The following is a 24,678-nucleotide window of genomic DNA, read 5'->3' on the forward strand; positions in this document are numbered from 1 at the left end:
TGAAGGTGCGAAGATTTGCAGCTAGATTTCTCAGCTGATGTACTTCTTTTACAATCTAAAATACAGACAGCACATAGTGTCTGATGAAGTCCCGCAGCTGCTGGATCTATTTTGCTTATCAGATGTAGTTTCAGGCATGTCTTTCTCTATCAATCCTTGATTTCCCATGGGCCACTTTATATCTAACTAGAATACATCACTTGTTTGCAATGTGATACCAAGTTTATTTTTTAACTTACTAGTGTTTAATAACTTCTGATGGTGAAAAGGCACAATGAATATGCCTTCCATGTCTCGTTCTTAATCCTGAAGAATTTTTGTGATGAGTGGTTTCTGAGTACTTCAGAACTGACAAACAACCACTGTAAGACAATCTGGAGAGTGCAGCTTTTTAAATGGCATGCCAGTGGCTGTTCCTCATTCCTGAATATATTAAACCTCTTACAATTAAGGAGGTAAAACTAGCTAGTTGCATTTATAGATAGTTTTATATGAGATACACACTTAAAAGTCTCTAAGGCTCTACAGATCTGACAACTCTATTTTGAACCTGGATTTGGCATTACAATTTAGATTAGGGGTGTATTATTAAATACAGTATGGATAGGTCTTACATTCTATGATCTTCACGTTAATGTATTACCCTTTTTCCTCCATTCCTCCCCATCCTGAAAAACTTCCACTAATACAAAAAATATCTCCCCTTTCAATATAAAGATGCATTACATTCTGTGTTTATGAAACATGAAAATTTACTTCACAATGAAGTAATAAATCATCTGTTTTCTTTGAACCCAGAAATTGGTTTTCAATATCCAGTTAAGATTACATACAATTTCAAGGAATGGGTGAACAAGCTTCAAAAGTCCAGACAATCCTTGCTACATTAAATCTGCATCTATGATATACAAATATTAGTAGTAACATTCATCTTCATCAATAGGCAGGCTCTAGTGCTACAGTTCTGGCTATCTGGGGATGAAACAACAGGAGTTTTTCTTAGAAGGCAGGAAAGCCCAGACATTTTACACTCAATGTCAGCTGATGTATGTAAATTCCTCCTATATATAGACAAGATAGTCCCCCATCATGATTTATTTCAATAAAAATGCTTTTTCAAAGGACAAATCTCGATTAGTGACCATTGACAACTAAGCACTAAGTGTAAGGACAGTTCCACATACTTCGTAATCTCATTTAACACATTAAAAGTATTTTTTCGTCCAATTGAAGTTCGTATATAAAACTCCTGAAAACCCCAGTTAAAAAGACTGTAAAAAGCTTTATCAGGACTGCAATTCTATTTGAACTCCACACAGTGTAACCAGCTGTATTACAGCAGAATAGCAGAGATGAGTAAGAAGTCAGAGGTTACTAGCTTCTGTAATGTAATGACTTAAAGTTTATCTTTTATCTGTGATTACACTCTACAGGACAAAGATTTTTCAAGTGCTAGTGTTTATTTATATTATCTCACTGCAAGCACTATGACAACAATACCCAATTGGAAAGGCCTGCACTATATCATCATACAATTTCTAATCTATTCTTACAGAAAGCTGTGATCCTGAGGTACGGGGCTACTGGGTGCTGATAAGAACGGTTGTGGAACTACTGCAGCTGCTTTGTGCCTTTGGTAAGTGCTAATCCATTTGCTGTGTGTTTGTAGTGGGAAATAGAAAGGGGCCTGCATACTGAATGACAGACTTCCTCAATTCTGAATATACAAATCTGCATTGAATCTGGCAGATCTCAGTTTCTCCTGGAAACTGTACAACAGGAACTACAGATGTTTTCATTACAAAAAAATCAATAGCACAACTCTCCGCATATATACACCATTTTCAGCTGCACCAGGCACTTGCCACAGCTAGAGAAGGAATGTAGAGTGCAGTGCATCGTGGATTGGAAGTGACTGGATGCTTACTTTCAGTGTGCCCATCTTTCCTATTAAAAGGCAACCAAACGTGTAGGTTTTAGGCACATCACCGGCTTGCTATGATATAAAGGTAAATTACAGAGTAATTGAGGCTTGAGAGCATTTTAAACAATGCAGGCATTAGGCTTAATAGTTTTTTTCATTCACTGAATTTCTGAACTTCCAACACTTGCACAGAAGGAAAACATGGCTATTACATTTGGACTATGTACTTTTGAAGATTTTATATTATTGACCGTGACCCAGTAAACAAACACTTTTAACTATGATTCTGAGATTAACTGTCCATATGTGACTCATTTAGCATTAATTTTTTTAACCGTTAGGTTACTAGATATGAATTGTACATAGCAATGTCATGAATTTTTCTGAGATCATCTGATAATCCTCAAGTAAATGTGTCCAAAATGTCAAATATATTTTGTTTTTCCATCATTTATTTCATAAATACTTTTGTTCAATTCTGCTTTTAACCCTTTACCGTTTTTAAACCAATTGAACTGTGCATCTGTTCATAAAGATAAATAGTAAGTCACACAAACAAAAATCACCTCAAAATTAATGCTCAGTGATCATTATTCTTTTCTAGTGTAGTCTCTATACTTGGCGATACGTGTCTCACTGTAGTACCTCTTTTGGCTGTTTTTGCCACTGTTACCACAGTTACCACTGTTTCACTACTCAGCAGCTCACAAGGAAAGACAGCACTTTTAGAACTCAGTGTTAGTGTCAGTAGAATTGAACCAGGATGCCAGGAGCAGCTCACTCAGAATTATTCCTGGACTGAAACCCTGATAATTGACTTCATGTAATGGAGTATGAACTCTCATCTCCATAATCCATTAATGAACATTCTGCTGTCAGTACTTTTGTATGGTAGGCAAAATTGTTCATTATAAAACACTGTTCTGTCAAAACTATAATTTTCAAAATTTCTACAGACAGAATGAGAGATTGCTTCATTTTGTCAGTTTTTTCTCATGTGGAACTGTCCTGTCCAAATACATTTAGCCTCACTGGCACTGTGCTATACCAAAAAAAAATGTTCAGAATTATTATTTGAAGTTTCTTTCTTTTATATTTCAAAAAGAGCTATTTTTAGGCTAGCTTGAGGCAAAACAAAGTCATAGCCAACTTTATATGGAAGGGGTCAAGTGATAATGATAGAATAATATCCTCTTTTCTCTTAGGAGCCTGATATTGGGAAAAGTGCTGTTGGAGAGAAATGCAGACGGGTCTCTGTCAAAAAAATTGTGAAATGGGCAAACCCCAATTATTCTGAATTCCAAGACTGCAAATACCAGAAGTAACAGAGATTCTAAATATTGGACAGGAGTTGAAAAGGAGAAAAAGTTTACTTAGGTACTGAAGCAGATGGCACACGTGTTTTAGGAGATCACTAGAACCAAGATAACTCTTGGTTCTAAGAATTAGATAATAAAATGGATGAAAGGATGAATATGAGAGACTTTAGTTTAAGTCACTTTATTTTTAATGAAGAAATACCTCAAGGCTAAAATTGAATTAATAGACGCAGTGAAATCTTCTATTCTGTAGAGCACAAAACCAAAGAACCACACTCTCTTTGTGACCAGTGTGCAAAATTTGTTATGCAGATAAAGTGTACTACTGCATCCCTTTTTTTCTAGGAAGTACTTTAGCAAAGGGGAAAATGATAGGAGTGGTTGACAAGACCTTCCATAACAAAGAAGCAAGCAACACAATTTTGCTAAGAGTGAAATTACCTTCTTAAAATTTTGGATTTAGAACACCACAACTACTATCACCAAGTCTAAGCTCCTGATAGTAGCCAGTAATTTTAAGAATCCATGACCAGTTTAACATCACAGAAGTTCTATTTCTACTCCTCCCTTGCCAAAGTTTTGACTTTTCATTTACATAATTTTTATGTTTCCTTCTTACTTCTAAAGAGCAGCAAGCAACTTTTTGCACAGGGATAAAAGACAATGTTGAAACTCAGCCCTCTCTAGTCATGATTGAGTGCCAACAACACAGTCTTTTTGTGACCTTTCAACTTCTATCTCAGATACTTACTGCATGCCAGCTCATGTTCTTCCTTGGCTGAGAAATAGACACATCTGCTCTTCCCTCAGCTTGTAGGCCAGCTGAATACAGTCCCTTCAGGTCATGGCCTTGTGCCCAACCTGTTAATCTGCACTGCTAGTAACCATTAAACATTACCTATCACCTTTGTCAAGGGGGGGAGATGGATGTTTATTTATCACTTGGATAGGCCTGTACTTATACAAAGATTTAAGATAACTGACAGGGAACTTGGTCATTTATATACCTCACAAGAATGAAGTCTATCTTTGTCCTTCTGCTCTGCCTACATTATGAAGTCTTTGGTTTACACAGAAGCAAAAAGTATTGTGATCTGAATGTGCTGACATGTAAAAAAAGAACTCTGACCTCCAGTTCTCCCATCCTATGCATTGAGCAGAACAGGATCTACTCCAGCCTACAAAGGACACAAATCTCAATCAAGACAGAAGTTCTATTCATATACCTTGAACATGTAAAATCAAAAGCTAATGCTACATGAGGATACATAAACCAGATTAAATCTCAGAAGGGAAGCAGCTTCAAAGGTCAGAGATGCGCTAGCTTGAACTCAGCACAATTTTTGGATCAGTGCTAGTTAATTAATAATCTTATGCATTATTTAAACTCAAATCCTCAGCTAGGGATACATATATATCCAGCTTTACAAAGTGATACAAGTGACAACACACTACCAAACACCAAGCTCAAGATTCCATAAATACCCATTCCTACCCTGAGGAATATTTAGCTAATAATTATCCTTTATGCAAATAGAGAGATATCTGGCTGAAGACTTCCATTCATTCCAACGCGCAAAAACAGAGCTGGTACATTCCCGTCATAAAGTTATCCAGGTAAGAGATTTGTCTCCCTTCCAGTGCCTCTGAATTCACGTTAATTGGTTCTTTGCCTGTTTTCAAAGATGAAAAACTGCCTCTTTTCACTTACTTTGCTTGTGCTGTTGGATTTTGTTTTGTTTATTATTAATATTGCTTATAAGGTAGACACTGGACAAAAGTTTGTAAATCATATAGTAAGCTGTAAATGGCACAGCAATTATCTTTCCTGCAACCCTCATTCAAGAGTTCAACCATTTGGTTAGTTGTTATTTCTATTTAAGAAAATGGCATATACTAGGCTTATCTTTGTTTCTCAAAGTAGTACATTGATATTGAAACTGAGAGCATTTTCTTAGTGCTTCAGTACAATAAGTGTTTCCAAAATAATGTGCTTATTGCCTGTAGTAAACACAAGATGCCACCAAAAACAACAGGAAAAACCATGAGAATGGACTATCAATTTGGTTTTCTCTGTGACAGCTTAGTACAGCTAAACAATATACAGCAAAACCACAGGGCAGAACACAGAGCTTAGTATTTAACTTCATGAATGATGACCAGGGTCTTGAAAAGCTATCTTGAAAGACTTCTTTTATTTTAAATAACAGACTTTGACTTTGAAAGAGCTACTTTCCCAAAAGTAAGAAATCTGATTTTTAGGAATGTTTTTTGAATCCACAGGAAATGCCTTTTTAGTGGTCATTCCAGAAGAAAAATGCTGTCTTGCCTTCAAGAGCATGTCAATAGTTAGATCAGCAATTTCTGGAATTCTTGCACAAAAAGTGTCTCTGCAGAACAAGTGAAACTACTTGACCATGTATCTGCATGAATGATTATTCCCAGAGATGATCTTGATGGGCCAGCCATAACAACAGGTGCTGGCCAACTGCATGAGTTCCACTGCAGCCTTCTCATGAGCTCTGGGATTGTTACCTGTCAGCAGCTGCCACCTTACTCACTGGGATATGGAACTGAGAATTCTTGGGAAAACAAGACTTGAATCACAGCTGCTGGTCAATGCAGACATTTAACAAAGAACCTAACTTGCCTGAAAAGTCCTAAATCAATTTACAGTTGAAAACAGAAATTGTGAATTGGAGATTTTATTTAGAAATACACAAATCTGAAAGACTCTCAGAATAAACCTCCCCTTAGTATAGCAGTTTAATTTGTAGAGGACATGATCTGGCTTTCCTGACTTGTAAAGACCACTAAACTGGAATGCTATTTCCTCTTTCACGTTTAAATTAGTGTAATATTGAAACTCAAGACAAAATGCTTTGAAGCAGTAACATTTTTCCCCTATATAGTGAAAAAACTAACTAAACCTAACAAGTTTCATATGATTTTCCTACAAGGCATTGCCATGTTCTGTGCCTGTAGTCTGACAGCTTGCTGGGTCAGAGTATAAATAAATTTATTTTTCACTGCTGGCACCTTAAATTTGCTTAAGTCTGCTTCCAAGTACATCTTAGTTCTAAAGATGAAAATATAATAGCTAATGTAAGACAGAGAGAAACATTCCTCTCACTTGTTCTGTTTTAGTACCTGATGACTTCTAAAACTTTAAGGTTATGTTGACCTATCTAAGCAACCCTGTAAAACAAAACATTAATAAATCAAAGCAATAGGTGCTAAAGCAGTATTGTCTTCCATTATATGCAGCTCAGGGGACTTTATTTCAGACTAGTCAGTTCTCACAAACTAAATGTATTCCTCACATCTGTTTAAGTATGTCAAGTATGTCCAAAGCACCAATTGCTGGCTTAGGTTTTTATGCCACCATAAAGTGTCAAAGTGCACTGGGGCATAGTTTCTAGGTGCCGTCCTCTGAAAAAAAATCCAGTTTGCAAGAATAACACACCCCTGTACATTAAATCTATGCACCATAAATGAGCATAACCAAGGAGCTTTTTCAATATCATGTCATTGCTCAAAACCAGAACAGTAATGCAATCATAGCCACTAGAGCCAAGAAAGGTTTCTATGAGACAGAAAATATTTCTGATATGAAAGACGAACATTAACAACTTAACACCCGTGTTTCCAATCAAATGTTTAACTAGACTGATGTCTCTCATGTTTTTCAGTGAGTTACGCAACAAATAAATACAAAACCCACCCTAACCACATTAGTTTTCAGTGGATTTTTCATAGTTCAAACATGGAGAAAACAACAAACATCACTTGGCTAAACTCCTTAAATGGCTCTATCCTAACTTACACTTGAAATCACTATTTCAGCAAGTGAGCAATTATAATATAGAGCTGTGATACCATCTGGCTTCTGTTCCAAATAAAGCATTTAAAGCATCTCAGCATAGGGAGACAGGCTCACCGTCGCTACTCCTTCCTAGCTTTACAGAGATACAGCTTCAGATTTTTTGCCTCCCAGGATGGGGAGGCAAAAGGATGCAAAATAATTAAGTTTTTAGGGGTTGTACTGTTTCACAAAGAACAACTTATCCGTTTAGAATGGTTATACATGTAGCAGGAGAAACTGCCTGCCAAAGAAGCTGCAAATAGAAATCCCACATGAACATACTGTGACAATTGTTTCTTCCCCTGCAGAGAGATTTTGTCAGGTCACAAGCATGATGAAAAGACAGGAAGAAAGGTAGGACTAAGGCCAGTTGGAAAGTTAGCAGTTTGTTTGGCTTAAATGGTTCTTTCTCTTGTTTTTATTTTTCACAAAATAAATTGAGTCAATGCATTGAGTCAGGTTAAAACCTGAAAGAATGAGTGGGTCAGAAAAGGCTCTGTTCAATTGCTTTTTGCTCATATGGTCAAGGGAAACTTGAAAAAACTTCACTGTGAGGATTCCAAACATAAAGTACAATTAAAAATGACCAAGACTACTTTCTGTTGTAATTATATGAATGTTGCACATATACATGAATGTGCACACAAGTCAACTTTCACTTGTTTAAACAGCTGTTCCAACACCGAAGTCAAGCGCAAGGAACTAACATGTTTCATGCTACGTGCTGCTTCATCTGTGCAACCCTGTTAAGATTGGCTTTTCCAGCAAATCATGACTTGAATAAAATGCAAACATTATGTTCTGTGGAGCTCTGGAGGAAGGAAGGGAGGAATACCGGGTTTCCATTTCTTAGTGCGGACTACGATGAAAATGGGTCATTTGGTGAACCAGTAAAGGAATCCACTTACTGCCCCCCTAGGGCTCCTGCACACTGCTCAAGTTACCACTTTGGAAGAATGGTATTGGATCTCAGTGCCAGAATCAGAAGGCTGGAGTCTGCTGATGTGCACAACAGCAGACAGATCTCCCCTTCTCCATTCTGTCTTTGGAGAGGGCCAGAACATTGGAAGCTGCAAGCTCTGCTAGGCTGCATAAGTGTACAGGGTATAGCACCCATCTGTGGTGGAATCACACTTCCTTCAGATGAAGCAATGAGTTATAGGTATCATAGCCTGACAATTACTGGATTACACAGCTGAAAAATGGGTTGCTGATAACAATGCCCCTGACCTTATTTGGTGTGGCTTTACTGCATTCTAAAAGCAACAAGGAAACTTTAAACATTAACCGTTTCTGGATACCAATCTAGGTTGAGAGCTGACTGCTTAACAGCTACTGCATCCATTTGAGATGGAATCTGAAAGCATATATAACAGAATAAACAGTTACTTACAGGAAGGAAGCCTTTATTTTCAGAAAAAAAAATGAAGAAAATTACTTACTGTCAGCTTGAAAACAGAAGATACATAGTTTACTGTACTACCTCTTTTTTTTTTTTTTTTTGCAGGTGGGGGAGGCTTGGTTGTTTTTTACAAAAAGCTATTATTCCGATTATCCAGTACAGCAGTAAAGTTAATATATATATATTAGTAAACTATCATTCAAACACATGATCTCTTAATAGATTTCCAAAGAAATTGTGTTGAAATCATCTTATGTAATAAAAATCACTACTATCCCTCAGGAAGCTGCTCAAACAATACACACCTTTGAATTGTAATGGGGCTTTTTCGTAAATATCACATTACTTCCAGGTAAATTGTATGAGATTAGAGAAAGGCAGACAGCAACTATGCAATTAAATATACGAGCCTAGTGTACAGAAGCTGATGCAATCTTTTTTATGTAGCCTATAAAAAGCACTCATTGGATATGGAACTGCCCACTAGCTTTTAAGTATGTCAATCAAGGGCACAATACTTATTTCCTGGCTGGCTGAATTCACTTGGCTGTAAGAAGTGAGTGGCATTTAAATAAGGACTTGCTGTCCTGATGCACAAGCGTGTCATTCTCCAAACTAATTTAGGTAAGACTGGAAGGAAGTATTGGGATTTTGCCTTTTAAAAATCAGCATCTTTATTACACTTGCTAGCATTCTGTATTTGGTAAACTTTATTCATATGCTCTGAAGTACTTCACCTGGTGGTGCAACTTCATTTATCTTTTCTGTCACCTTTGCATTCTAACAAAGACTAGATCCAACCTATTTTCCTGTCCAAGCAGATCTTGGCTAGCATAACTGTGCAGTACATTAGGGTCTAAAATAAAACTTAGCATTGATAAAGAATGGACACAGATCTTTATAAATAATTATATTAAATTGTAATTAGTGTTCCCTTATGATGGAAATAAACTTACAAAGAAATGTATACAATGGGAGCTAAAATAGGTTTATGTAATTGGGATGGATAAAACTCTACTAATTTTTAAACATACGTTTAGACTGCTATGCAGGTTCTTTTCAACTTGGACAATCAGTCCACACATTTCTAGCAAGAATCTCTACTCTGCCTTTTACCAAGTTATAAATTATCTATAATACCTGAAGATCCTGTTTGAATTGTGGTTAAACTTTGCATAGCCTTGGAAATCATGCTGCATCATTTATCTCTATGCTGTATCATAATACCTGGGAACTTGTTTAAAATTTCTGCTCTAGTTACAGATATATAATAATCTTATTATTTTCAATCTGATGGCAAAACATAATTATTAAAATCTTGAAAACTATTTCTAAGCAGGATAGACAAAAGACTTTTTAATAAGCCACTCTCAGTTTGGACTGCTCCAGACAAAGGCTTACAGGCTATTGCTAATCTGTTCTTTTGCTATTATGTTTCCAGTTAGACTCGTTAATGCTTTTTCTAAATTCAGAATTCTACACCTTAACAGGCTATTACCTAACATCAACAAATAATAATGTTCTTGTTAACAGCAAAAAATCCCATTAAATTTACTGAGAATTCTGTCAGTAGCATCTAAACTATGTATTAATTGTTTAAACCACTAAAATCTACCAACAGAATACTGTGCCAGTAAGTTTACTTCAAGTTTTATAAAACTGACGGGTACAGAGTCTGTCTCCAAACAGTAAAAGAGGAAAGAAACAGCTTTCACTTGTAAGTGAAGACAAGATTTGACACTATGGTAATGTCACTTCTGGCACCAAATAGCTCTGATGCAGAGATCCTGGCTGTTAATGACACTGGGAGAGGCTGAGCCTAGAGGTCTGCTTTCCTCAAAGTTCTGCATACTGTTGTATTGGGACATACTATCTTCATCTAGATCAGTACGAGGCACTCTTTATTTCCCACTACTCTTACATGGGCATCCTCACATGGAAGTCTCTTCTTTCTCTCTACTGCTAACCAGAAAAGATTTGCCACTTGGCATAGCCTGTTTAACATTTTCCATCTGTGTGTTCCTATTTCATTTTTCTAGCTATGTAAGTTAGGACACTTGCATGTTTTGCCTCTTAGCCATGTTCCCACCCACCCCAAAATTACTTATCAATGCACTAAGCTAATTTCAATTTAATTTGACAATTGAGTAAAAATGCAGAAGTCAAGATTGGTGAAAACAGTTGTGTCCATGGAGGCAAGAGACAGCAAAACCCTCCATCAGGGGAATACAAATCATTCCAGCCATCACATACTAGAAAACAATCAGGAGAACCATAGGTAACACTGCTGTGTTCTGCTGTACACATAATTATTTGTTGTATCTCATTACTGGCAAAGTTACTAAAGTTGGGTAACTATGGGTTTAAACCTGAAAATAATAACATGTAGCACTCTTCCAATGTGGTAATGTCATGGTGCTTAGTCTGTATTTACCAATGTGATGGTATTTGTGAGGAGGCATTTATTACCAGAAGCTGCACATCGAAACAATCTACAATGCAACAAGTTAATGTTATGTAGCAGCCACAAAGAGTCTGTCAATTGTTTATGTACATATCTTTGGTGTTAGACTAAACGGCTGCCCTGCTCTCCAGAAAACTTTGTTTTACAGGTCCTACCAAGAATGTTTTTCTCTTCTGCACCGACGACAACTGCAGTGACAGATCATACCCCATGAGAGCTACTAATCAATGATTACAAGATGTACTCACTGTAGAGAAACACTATGACCCACCTCACTAGCACACATTTATTTCACACCATCAAGTCCCACTTCTGGTCACAAAGACCTTTATGATAGAACATTTAGAACAGATGATAGAAATCTTTGTCATAACAAAAAATGGCTTATTCAACCCCATTTTTCTTTATTAGAACAAACTGGATTCAATTCAAAGTACTCCTTAATGTGTGGAAGAAAGGGCAGATTTATTTCTTAGCCTTATGTGTCACTGGAGCCCTGTGAGAGTGGTTTTTTTGGGATGATACCTCCTTAAAAGCAAAATCGGGGACAAACTTTTAGTGTTAAGTGACTGTGTTAAAAAAACTTTCACAAATTGCAACCTTACAGAGGTTTTCTTCACTTTGCAGGAACACATTAGATGAAGTAAGCACTGGGAAAATGGAAAGACCACCTGAGGCTACCAGAATGGAAAACAACACCTCATCCTGCTTTCTCATGGAAAGAAAGACTCGTGTCAAAATTAACAGGAAAGCAATCATGGTAGCTAAGCTGAGAAAGAGCTGCTCCTGCACACCACAGAAGCTGAAGAACTTTCTTATGGACTTCTTTCCTGTTTTGCGATGGCTTCCCAAGTACCGATGCAAAGAGTACATTTGGGGGGATATTATGTCTGGGTTAGTGATTGGGATAATTTTGGTGCCTCAAGCAATTGCATACTCACTGCTGGCAGGTCTGAAGCCCATTTATAGCCTTTACACATCTTTCTTTGCCAACATCATCTACTTCTTAATGGGCACATCCCGTCACGTCTCTGTTGGCATTTTCAGCTTGATAAGCTTAATGGTGGGACAAGTTGTGGACCGAGAACTTCTCTTGGCTGGGTTTGACTTGAATGATGATGCCCCACCAGCCTCAGGTGACGGCTCTCTGCAGAATGATAATCTGTCCAACACAACTGCCTTCAACCTTACCATTGCGGGGATAAATGCCGAGTGTGGGAAAGACTGCTACGCTATTGGCATTGCTACAGCCTTGACATTCATGGCTGGAGTGTATCAGGTAAGTGGTTGCTGACACCCAGAGGCAAGGTATGAATTTCCTAAAGTTTTTTCATGACCTAAGCTTTGGCTTGACTGTCTTTCAATGAGATACATCATCAGTTCATTCAAATGTACCTTGGGCTGTTTTCTCCAAGAAGCCTAATGGTAGGCAACTCAGAGACAGCATAAGGGAGGCAGTTTTCTTAGTTGCTAGTAAACACAGGTAAAACAAGAGTCTTCTGGAAGACCATCAACATTGTTTTGATACTCTTCTGCTTCTTGGCCCTGTTGCTTTCGTGAGACAGTGAGGCCCAGTACAGATATAGGAAATTCCCAGAGAGCTGCGTACTTAAAAATGAAGAAATCACTTTTTCCCTAGATATTTTAATAGAGGTGTATACCTCTATTAAACTACTTCTGCAGGTTCAGAATGAGCAGCTCAGTTTTTTGGTAGAGCGTGCTGTGTTACGCCAAACTGGTGCCCAAAAGATAATTCAAAGTAAGAACAAGAGGAGAAATACACTGACTAACCCAATTTTCAGACAATGGCTGTGCAGGACTCCTTGACACTTGTCAACAAGGATATCAAGAGAGCACAGAAGGAAGCATCATGAACATACTTCACAATTAACTCTGTGTGTGTATGTATGTATCTGTGTATATATATGATTGCAGAAAGAACCAGCTATCTTCTGGTTGTAGTAAGAAATTTCAGGTCACATATATGAACAAAAAAATGCCCTTGTGAAGTTGTACTTTCCAAAATCATCTAAGAAGAATCAACTAGTTAAGGACAGAATCGTGGAGTTGGTGATCTGTTCTGACACTTTTGATCTTAGGCATGCAACAAGGGCCATCTGCACTCCATGTTCCCTTCTGTCCACAGGGCTAAAATTAAAAGCTGTTTAATGAAAAAGCTAAAGTAGGGATCTGATTTGTTGTCAATCATCAAGGTTTTTTTACAAGGAAAAGGCCATACATGTTAACTTTATTTGCTTTAAGACAGAAAAAAGGAAAATTGACTTTGGTATAACAGAAGTATTTTGGACCCACTGTTCTTTTGCATGGGGAATAAAAATCAGGCAAGCCACTTCAGTGGAATTATTTCAGACAAATGCTTGATTGACCAGCCTGTCTCAAACTCCTCATTCATCTCTTGTGTTTGCAGCATTCCACAACAGTAAAAGGAATCACATTTTAAAAGCAGACTGGAAACAAAAAAGGGTAATTCCTCTTTCAAGAATGAAATAGCCAAATACTATTGGCCTCCAGCTAGCTCTCCCCCATCTGTACCTAATTATTTGCAGCAATGGTTACAGCTCATGGTTTGTTTTTTCTTCTTATTCTGTTTCCTCAGGTTCTAATGGGGATCTTCCGTCTAGGTTTCGTATCTATGTACCTATCTGAATCCGTACTAGATGGCTTTGCAACTGGTGCTTCCTTAACCATTTTAACAGCTCAAGTGAAGTATCTTATTGGAATAAAAATTCCACGCAGCCAAGGGCACGGGATGCTGGTTATTACCTGGATTAACATTTTCCGGAACATTTCTCAGGCCAACATTTGTGATGTCATAACAAGTGCCATTTGTATTGTGGTGCTGGTCACTGCTAAGGAAATTGGAGATCGGTATAAGCATAAACTGAAATTTCCTCTTCCCACGGAGCTGGTAGTTATTGTTGTGGCAACACTGGTGTCACACTATGGTAAGTTAAATGAAGTGTATGCATCCAGTGTTTCTGGAGCTATTCCAACAGGATTTATCCCTCCAAAGGTACCAGAGTTCAACTTAATGCTCAGAGTTGCTCTAGATGCTTTGCCTCTTGCCATAGTCAGCTTTGTCTTCACTGTATCCCTTTCCGAAATGTTTGCAAAGAAATATGCTTACACCATCCGAGCCAATCAGGAAATGTTCGCTGTGGGGTTCTGCAACATCATTCCTTCCTTCTTCCACTCTTTTGCAACCAGTGCAGCTTTGGCAAAAACACTTGTCAAAACATCTACAGGCTGCCAAACTCAAATCTCTGGAGTAATTAGTGCAATGGTGGTTTTGCTGGTGCTGCTCTTTCTGGCACCTCTCTTCTACTCCTTGCAGAAGTGTGTCCTGGCTTGTATTATCATTGTGAGCCTTCGGGGAGCCCTGAGGAAGTTTCGAGATGTGCCAGCAAGATACTGTGTGAATAAGGTGGACACACTTGTTTGGGTAGTTACCATGTCTGCCTCTGCCTTGGTCAGCACAGAAATAGGGCTGTTGGTTGGCATTGTTTTCTCCATGTTATGCATCATTGTTCGGACCCAGCGGCCACGGACAGCCCTGCTTGGTCAGATTCAAGACACAAGCTTTTATGAGGATGACTTAGAATATGAAAATCTCTCTCCTGTTCCAAAGGTCAAAATATTTCGCTTCGAGGCCCCACTTTACTATGCAAATAGAAACTACTTCCTAAAATCCCTGTACAGATTGACCAATTTAGATCCTAACCTAGAAGCTGCACGAAGAAAGAAATATGAGAAGAAGGAAAAACAGCATCTGAAAAAGGGAAATCACAAAACTGCTAATGGACTGGGCATTGGAGAAACCACTTTGCAACTAGTTCCTAAGCAAATTGATTTCCAAGCCCTCGTTGTTGATTGCTCTTCCATCTCATTTTTGGACACCACTGGAGTTAATACTTTGAAGGAAATCCTGAAAGACTACAAGAATTTAAACATTTCTGTTCTTCTGGCTTGCTGCAATCCCTCAGTGATAGACTCTCTGAAAAGAGGGGGTTACTTCGGAAAGGATTTTGGATGCATGCAGGAAATGCTGTTCTACAGTATACATAATGCTGTACTGTTTGCAAAAGACCAAAAGCTTCCAGCAGACTGCCCAGTTTAACCCTGTGTCCTCCTTGATGATTCGCCACAAAGTGACAGAGAGGGGTAGTTTGCAACTATTGGACACACAGTTGGCTGTGTAAAGCCATTCCCCCCAAAGAGTTCCACTTTATGTCATATGCTACAAAGGGCAGCCACTGGGGACGCAGTCCAGGACAAGCATGGAAAGGTTAGACCACCACCTTCACTTTAAAATCCAGGCAATGGCTGTTTGAGATTGACTTGCATTTTACCATGATCCTTTGTGACCCAACATGGATGTCAGGGGACTGCTGTGGTGGAAGGCCTACCCAGTGCTGTTCTCCCAGTGATTAAATGGCCAGTTTGTGTTAAGAAGGCAAAGACACTTCCATCAAAAAGCAATCAATACAGCATTCTGGATACATCATTCTTTAAACAGTGACTTGCAAGGCCCTACTCCTTCCAGTCACTCCAGGTGTACTCCTAGACAAGTCCCCACTGTTTGCATAAAAATAAAATGCATAAAATATTGTGGAATGTAGAATATGTCTCCTCCTTGATCACACACACTTAACAGCATAATCTGCCACAGGAGAAGAAACTATGATCCATCACAGGTTCCTCTCAAAATGACCATTTTCAAAAACTGCTGGCTTTGGAGTTACAGAAGTCATCTGTTCTATTGGATTAAATCTGTCATAATTAGTTACTGAAGGCTGTGATACCCCTAATCATGCTGGAATATGACTCCAATGTGCAAATTTCTAACTAGTAAAAGGATAAACAGAGTTAAGAAAAATGAATGGCTTTAACTGGCAGCTACCCAGCTAGTTGTACCATCCTGTAAAATAAGTTGCCTCTGGTGGGCAGATGCAACTATAATTCAGGGACACAAAAGGACCATCAAACATAAAACCTCAGAGCTGTGATGCAGCACATCCCTATCTTCCTACAAATGCCTGCCTGGGTTCAAAGAAAAACAGGAGAAAATAAGGGTAGGGTGGGAAGGTAAATCTGTGAGTTTTCTTGAAGGGGATTGATGGATCAGTCAGAACTGCCTGGCTGGTCTCTGATGCAATGCTAATGAAGTATTACAAGTAACATACATGGGTCAAGTAAACGGAGCAATGCTTTGTAACTTGTGTATCCCTCTATGTTGAAAAACTTTCACCACTGTTTGTACATACTACAGACATTGTGGGGGTTTTGTTTGCTTGGTGTTTTTTTTCCTATCATATTAATCTTTGATTTGAGGTCTACTAGATCATGTTTTCTGAGGCTGATTACTTTCTATAATAATTTGCATTAACTGTTGTTCGTTATGCTTTAGTCATCAGTTGTATTGTTGTATATGTATGCTCTCTCTTCAAAAATAAGAATAGTTTTGGATTTTGATTGTAAGACAGTATGCAGTGTTCTGGCTCATGGCACGGGCAGAATATTCTGTTTCATACTCAAGTTTATAATTACCTGCACAAGAGGTAAGACAGCTGTGCTCACTCTCTCTCCTTTTTCATGTCAGCTTCACACACCACCAAGCATGGAAGGAAATTCTATCACAGCTGTGCCTCTCAAAACTAACAGACTCTAGAAATAGGTTCCATATATACAGAAGCCATTTCTTTGCCATCCCATTTAAAAAAAAGTCAAGTCAACACATCATATGACTTATTTCAATTGTTTAGGTCACTGAATGAAAGAACAGTGAAACTGAGGTTCTCTAGGTGCTCCAGAGCCTGTCTGGCCCTCAGAAACAAGTATTTTCTTAGAGGAAAAGCAGTGCAGTTCCAAAAGACCAAAAATATCTTCACAGGGACTATGACTAGCACAGTATCAAGTTAGTCAATGCTGGCTTTTTCACACACTCATTGTGTAGGAAGCCTATCAGCTGCACACTGTTAGTACTGCTAAAGCTGCAAAACCTGACAGAAACATCTGACATGAGATTAAAGGATTGACCATTAGCAATATTTTCCTGTCACAAAACAATCCACACTATTATTTAAATAGCTGACTTGGTATGATTAGCTTCTTTCTGTTCTAAAAGGAAGTGAGCAGGGCCCAAGGACAAAAAACTGCTTAGTACCTGCTCTTGTTTGTAACCATTCTTTGATCGGGGAATACCTCTTTTAAGGTCCTGTTTGGACCTTAAAGGGCAAATGGGTTGATAAGAATTACTACCAGACAGTATCAATATAGACATTCATAGGACACTGCACTAAAACAAGCTGTCATTGGAATTCAAATAAAACATCCTACCAATCTACACTTTTTCTAGCTCTCTGGATCCAGCTACCAACATAGAACACACAAAAAAAATGCAAATATACCCTTAACTCTAGATTAACCTCATTTTAAAAGATGAAAAAAAAAAAAGAAAAAGAAATTCCAGTGGAAGGTGTAACCTTGCAAGAGTCTCTGAAGAATAATGAAGAGGATAAGAAAGTAAGAGTGGGAAGTCTCTTTTTCACATTTAAGTTGGTACCAAAGGATACATAAGTAAAGAAACTTCACTACACATAAGAGGACAGGTAAACTTTAGAATTTATATATGAAGAAAGAAACTATTGGTCAGAAGAAACTGTAAGAACAATTTCCTGTTCTGGTTTTACTGGCAGAGCTGGCTCACAATCAACTGTGTTGGACAAACAAAACATGGAAACAGCTTCAGTGCTATGTTGTAGGGATTCTGGCAGACTGTGAATTATTTCTAAGGAGTATGTAAAAGGTAACTAAAAAAAGCAAGCCTTTTTCTGGTACATCTATGTTTGCTATACTGAGTTATACTAAGATTAAAGATATGAAGATTGAAAATTAACAAAAACTACTGATTCTCTTCTCTCCTAATTTACCAGAAATTAGCTATCATGTCTTGGAGAGGAGCTGGGGATAGGCTGGTAATTCCAACTAGGTTAATACTAATATTGAAATAAAAACCGTTATATACCTTTTAAGAAATGTTATATGCTTCATGTAGGTTGACTGTATTTTTGTTCACTGTGATGCCTTGTGATTTACTACATATCATGTATCCAACAGACTGTAGTACTGCTACATAAAAATGGATTCTTATTGTGGACTGTGTGTGTGTCCCTTGGAACTGGGCAAAGAGACAGAGTCTTCAGCTCAAAGTGTCCTGTCTTGTTGACTAGTGAAGCATGGCCAGAATGTGTCAAAATAACTCTATTTACTGGCACTGGTAACCAACAACCTGGGAACTGTCCAGTCCATCAAAGACATCCTGGATTTCCCCACAATCATGAATATTCCTGTGTCACAAGACCAAGACCAAGAGACAAATGTGTGCTACCGGCTGGAAAATAAAACTAGGAGTTATTTGAAAACAGTTTGCCTTGTAGTACTCTTTCACAAGTGACAAAACAATGGGCTGACTCCCAATAAAGACAAATATGAAGAGGGAGAGTTTGCTGTACTAGAAAAAATTAAAATAAAGGGATGCACTTGGTATTGGGGGAGTAAAAAACATAATGAGAAAGACCATTACGGAAGTGAGAAGGGGAAGGTGGCAGTCTTTTATTTAAGTACATCTATTCCTTGGCAGAAACATTTATGGCACCTTTTTTACAGATGATGGCAGCTGTGAAGAAAAGCAAAGTCTCTATCTGCTAGAGTTCCACAGAGGCCCTCTGTTTTTCCTAAGGGCTCTTCTTCAGTCAAGTTCCCATCTACTTTCCAAGGAGTGTTCTCTACTCATCAACCCCATGACATAAGACAATTCTGCACTCAGATGGTTGCATTCAAAGCCTCTATCCACCCTTCTGGAAATCACTGGCTCAGGAAAAGATTTACACATGCACAAAATTAGGCATCAGCACTGAACTTCTCTGCTCAGAATTGCATTTCTGCTCCTGTTGGTTTTTTGAGTCCCAATGTTTGTCACAGGCTCTAAGCCCCTTCCCCCTCCAAAAGTACTGACATTTAGTCCACTGGTTGTCCTCCCACAACTTACATGTCTTCTTGTCCTTGACAAATGAACATTTTTCTGTAAAATGAGACGTTTTAGCTTGGCTCTAAACAGTAGCAGTTTCTAGATTCTACATGTCAAAGGTGGGCTAAAGACTGATGCTGGTAGGGTAGAATCCTACCTTTGAGACACTAAAGCCTTTTTGGAGACTTCTTGATTGATTGCTATGTTTCCACAGTCCTAGAATTTCAATTGTGTCAAGGATTGTATTCTACTTTTTTTAAAAGGCTCAGTGGTTCAGTCCCCACAAAGGCTGAGCAGAATCCATGACAGATGCATTCCTCTCCCTCAGTCATGTGGAACACCCAATTTAACACAATGGCATAGCTAAGACAGCCTGCCAGAAGGGATTCTGAGCTCCAAGTGCAGATGTGGCTACTTTCTTTCCAAAGGTATTCATTGATTTTTCTTACGTGAATTGGTTACAGAAACCTGAAAGACTCAATCCACCTCCCAGGAGAAATCTCTAAGACAGGGACTCCTTAAGCAGTGAGCAGGGATGGTTGTCCTTTACACTGGCTCACTCCAAGAGTACATATTGTACATATTCCACAGTCCAGTAAGAGAGGGAGACACACACAGGAAAAGGTGTTTTGTGGAAACTTCAAGAGGGAAAGAAGAGAGCGAGGAGCCCTGTTACCCACTATGTTCACCGATTAATTAAAAAACAGAGGCCACTCTGGGGTACTGATGCAATGCTTACCTTTGTGCAGGACTTATGACCACCTTCATAAAAAGCAGACATACACAAGCACACTCTAATATTGAGAAAGAAAAATTCTGCTCCTAATGCACACTTTGAAACTCCCTACTCCTCTGCTCACATGCCATTTTCAGCATCTGAGCTCTCCTTCCCTGTTGCTTCCCCAAAGCAGTAAATTCCCATTCTTCTGTGTCTGGGACAGTAGATGCAACAATAATGTGGACTGTAAATGTGCTCAGCTCAGCAAGAGTCTGGGCCAGGCAGAACTTTTAAGAGCTATTACAATTTTTCATGGGGTTTTTATGGTTTGTCTTTCTTCATAGACCAATTGCTCCTGCTCTAGGCATCTGGCTATTTGGCTGTTCTCACTAGGCATCTTGATAGGAATTTGCTCAAGCTGAGTTAAAAGGGACTTGAAATGAATTCTAAGTGTTCTTCTAAAGTCTGACATATACTTCCCTAAAACTAAAAATGCCATTTTGTATATAAAATGGCATTTTGGACAGGGTATTAACTGGTATTACCCAAATCCAGCCTGTTTTAATTCTCACTACCTGTCAATTAATGCAGTGCACACATGGCTTCAGGAGGCAAAAAGTAACTTCTAAAATAGGCAGAAGGGTTAGTGGCAGCTTTCATCTGGACCTCTCAGTAAGTTAGGCTTGTATCAACCTTTGCTGGACTTTTTAACTGTATCACACTTCCTATATTAAAGGACTAAAAAGTAAACCATCTTTCTAATCCCTCAACTTCTCAAGTTTTCTACAAACTGTATCTTTCTTCGTTTCTTAAAATTCCAGAATTATTCCCATCTGTTGGAACTTAGCTGACTTCCACAGAAGCAAAGATATGCCCAGCTTGCAATTTGGCTAAGATAAACATCAAAGTGAGTGCCTGTTGGACCCTTTAATGTGTCACATTTTCCTAGACTTTGACTTAAGGTGTATACTTACCTAAGAGCAACTAATTCCAGTAACCAGTGGATCCGAACTTGTTCAATGCCACCATGTGGAACAGAGGAAATGTAGGCAAGGTTCAGCTCTTGGTCGTTGCTCAGGTCAAACAGGTCAGCACGGCTGTGAGGTAAAGGAGGGCTTCAGAAAAAGAAAAGAAACACATTGAAATATTAAATAGCAGCTCCACTGGGCATGCAAAGATTCCTATGCTACATTCCTACACCACCTCCATGTTCCTACATGGCATGAGGAGCACTGCTTAACATGAGACGAAACCAAAACGGAGTTGCAGGTTATTTGGGGCCAACTGGCTATACACATTGTTTGGCAAAGAATACAACCTGGGTGCATCTCAGCGCCATGCTGAAAGGAAAACCACCAGCAGTCACGGCTGCACAGACAGTGATCTCAGGCAACATGGCCAGAGGAAACCATACAGTAACAGTTGCCTTGTCTCTGAGGAACTAACCATAAAGGAGCTCACTGTCTTTAAGGCTTTACAGTGGAAGTCAGACAGGCTGATGTCTGATACACGAAAAATATGGGCTTGATCTTCTTGATGAAGCCCATGCAATGACATCAATTCTTTCTCTGCTGTGGATGCTACTACACTTCTTTGAAGCAGAATTAGATGCTCACAGCCTTCATATTCTTCAGCCATGTTCAGCTAACCCTTAAGCATTAGAAAGCGCAGGAGTGTGCAGTTTGAGGCTTCTATGTTTGATTCTGCAAGCAGTTTAACAGGCTCAGGGCTATACAGCAACAATCATATCAACTTGACTTTGATATCTATTTATTCCACTGAAATTAACATTACACTGTGGCAAATATCTGTTATTCCAATCTCCACAGATAAATACTGCAAGATGGAGATCTCAATCCCACCCTTCACAAATCAGCAACTCAGAATGCTGCATGGCTAACTAGGTCTGGGCATTCTTAGGGACTTTCATCAAGCCTCCTCATACTGTGCACATTCTGAATGATAAAGCATTTTTATGACAAGAAGGATAAAACAACACTTTCCCTCAGGCTTGGTAAAATACATCCATGTGTCTTCACAATGCAGCAAGAGATGACCTGTGCTCTAACTACACACTATATACGAACTGTTTAAGTCAAAAACTGTTGTAGTCTACACCTTGCCTGTTGTAGTCTGTCTCCCATGATATTTACCAGACTTGTGCTGACTGTAACTCTGCTGGGAAGAGTCATTTAAGTCATCCCTGCCTACTCTGTACCCATCCATATAATCATCCTGCCACCAAGGGCTCTGCTGAATCAATCTCCTACTGCCTAACTGTTTGTGTACAAAGGAAGAAACACCTGACCCCACCTGGACAAGAACTTGACACAACAGAGATACTGCCGATCTATCAACCCATCTCCTGCAAACTTTCAGGTAAGTTCAAGTCTTTACACAAACCACATCCATTTATAATGCTTATTACAAATCAGCCAGTATACGTGAGCCCCTCTCTGCAGTCTCACCAGCATAAAAGGCACTTAAAAACCATCTCCATAAGATAGTTTGAAGTCACACAAGTGATACTGAGAAATTACCAGTTCCATTCTTACTAAAAATGTATCAGCCATTTGGATCTTTTTAATTGTTCCAGTAAACACGGACAACATTAACTATCAGATTCTGATGGAATGCTTTACTACTACTCTGAAATTCAAACTGGCTTCCAATCAATAGTGGCAAAGACAATTATTTTTGCTTAGTCCGTGTTGAATAAACATTCTGAAATTCACACCCCGTAAGAGAGAAATTTTGCAGAAACTGTGATGGGATACAAAAGAAAGCTGGCAGAATGGTGAGTTCTGTTAGTGGTGCTTTCAGCATCTGTCCTTTCCTGTTCTGAGTGCAAAGTACCCATCTAAAAGAACTTCGAGCCTTACTCCCAGGTTTTCTCAGCTGTTGATCCACAGCTGGGCACTCGCCCAGAAAAGAAGCTTTAGCAGCTGGAACTCACTTGTGCCACTGCATGAGCTTTCAAGGGATTTGCAGAAATACTAGCGTTGGCCAGATATTATAAAAGAGTAACTGCTGACCCATGGATAGCCTCTGCCACTGCTACTGGTACTCTGTCTTTCCTTCACATGTCTTTCATGTTTGCAGCTTTCCAAAGTTTTTCACACAATTAAAACCATGAGTGTTTTAACAGGCTGCAGTTTAAATGGGCTAAACATACTATTTTAAAGGCAGATTTTCATTAATGTTTCCTAAAAAAAAAAAAACAAACAAAAAAAAAACAAATAAGAAACAAGAAAAGAAACAATGAAAGAAGAAAAAATCTTGAAAGCCCAAACGTTTCTCTTTATCAGAATGTATTTTAGGTCCAGTTCTGTTCCCCTCCCCCTTGGAAACCTAAAGAAAAATCTTTTAAGTTTTTTCTTAGGGAACCTTTATGCATTATACAAAAAAAGTGCACAAAGTCCTTTTTCCAAAGCACATACTCATTCCATCTCCATTGCAACTCTTTTCCACATAAGCATTATTTAACCCACTGCATGCCTAAATGAAGTAGATCATAATCACTTTAGAGTAAAATACAAGCACGGCAGTGGAATATACTATCTCTTACTTTCACACCTGCTAGAAGCTTTTGGTAGTCTCACTAAACTTAAAGGCTGTTCCAATCCTAGTTAGCTGAGCAAACCAGAATACTAAGCACAAGACCAGAAGCTAAGCACGACCAGAATACAGGAATTTCTGCATCGTCACCGCCTTCTTCCTAACTTGGGTCAACTTGACCCACTGGCTGCATCTGGTGGTGCATCTGGAAAACGTCTGTCAAGAAGAACAAACTCCTAGAACTATCAGTCTTTTGTTTAGTAGTACTAGAACTCTCCGAAGTTTTTCCTGGGGCCCTTTAGGGGCCCTTGGCAATGGAAACACTGAAAAGTAAAGGGAAATGAGTTCTGAGTATCAACACATGTACTGTGCTGGGGAAGAAGATGGACTTTACATGCTCGAGGGGACATGGAGGCAAGTCAGAGAAGCGGAGACAAGGCCTATTTTTTGGCCAGTTCACACTAACTGCCACATCCCACGTCCCGCCCTACACTCTGGACCTGGTCCAGCACCAGGATAAGCGATAAGGAGCAGCAAGGGCCCTCTAATCCCACAGCAGTAAGCCCGGGAGAGCCTCGTTTCCTCCTGGAAGGCAGCGTCCGCACGCCCTGGGGACCGAGAGGGCGGGATGCGGCCGGGGCGAGGGCCGAGGAGCCTCTGCCCAGCGGCTCGGGGCTGGGGCCCGGAGCCGGGCGGCGCGTTCTTACCAGAAGCCAGTGCTCCTCCAAAAGTGCTGCAGGGCCCGCTCGGCTCGCCGGGCATCCACGTACACCTCGTACGCCGTGGAGCCCGCGCCCAGCGGTACCAGCAGCAGCCACAGCAGCGGCCCCATGGCGCCGCGAGGGCCGCGGGGCCGGGGAGCGGGGCCCCACCGCCGCCCGCCGCCGACGCGCCAGGGCACGCCCAGGGGCCCCGCGGCCCCCGCCCTCCGAGCCCCGCGGCCGGGGGGCTCCTACCGGCCGCGCCGCTCCCGAGCCGCAGCGCTGTGGCCGCAGTCGCGGCGCCGCCGGTTCCCGGGGCTCTCCCGCGGGCAGCGCCGCGGGGCGGCTGCGGCTCACCCGCGCCCCACACGGGGGCGGTGCGCACCGCCACGCCCGCGCTCCCTGTGCCAGGCCCGGGAAGGCCGCGGTGACGGGAGCGGAACAGCCCTCCTTCCCCGGAAAAGCGTAGGGGCAGGGTGGGAGCTGTGTCCGCTGGCTACGTGTAAACCGATTTATTGATCTCGGTATTTCGAAGAGCAGCTTGCGCTCTCAGCCCAGAAAGCCAGCTGCATCTGGGCTGCATCCAAAGCAGCGTGGGCAGCAGAGCGAGAGGGGGGATTCTGCCCCTTTGCTCCCCTCTGGTGAGACCCCCCCCCCCCCGGAACCCTGCATCCGGCTCT

The 24,678-nt window shown here is 40.0% G+C and overlaps 2 protein-coding genes across 3 annotated transcripts in view; one reads left to right on the plus strand and one right to left on the minus strand.

Moving 5' to 3' along the window:
- The window catches only part of SLC26A1 (solute carrier family 26 member 1), a 36,872-nt gene extending 18,476 nt beyond the window's left edge, over positions 1-18,396 (plus strand). The window contains exons 2-5 of the mRNA XM_058824519.1: positions 1,556-1,636; positions 4,781-4,860; positions 11,602-12,253; positions 13,592-18,396. Of these exons, the coding sequence (XP_058680502.1) occupies positions 11,633-12,253; positions 13,592-15,112 (2,142 nt within the window). The 5' untranslated portion in view covers positions 1,556-1,636; positions 4,781-4,860; positions 11,602-11,632 and the 3' untranslated portion in view covers positions 15,113-18,396. The remainder of the gene's footprint in view (positions 1-1,555; positions 1,637-4,780; positions 4,861-11,601; positions 12,254-13,591) is intronic.
- The window catches only part of IDUA (alpha-L-iduronidase), a 45,314-nt gene extending 21,086 nt beyond the window's left edge, over positions 1-24,228 (minus strand). For both annotated transcript variants that reach the window (XM_058824521.1, XM_058824520.1), the window contains exons 1-2: positions 24,005-24,228; positions 20,714-20,854 (exon numbers count right to left, since the gene is read on the minus strand). In XM_058824521.1, the coding sequence (XP_058680504.1) occupies positions 20,714-20,854; positions 24,005-24,129 (266 nt within the window). In that variant the 5' untranslated portion in view covers positions 24,130-24,228. The remainder of the gene's footprint in view (positions 1-20,713; positions 20,855-24,004) is intronic.
- Between the last annotated feature and the right edge of the window lie 450 nt (positions 24,229-24,678).

Source organism: Ammospiza caudacuta, chromosome Z, assembly GCF_027887145.1.
Source record: "Ammospiza caudacuta isolate bAmmCau1 chromosome Z, bAmmCau1.pri, whole genome shotgun sequence".
NCBI classification, from domain to species: Eukaryota; Metazoa; Chordata; class Aves; order Passeriformes; family Passerellidae; genus Ammospiza; species Ammospiza caudacuta.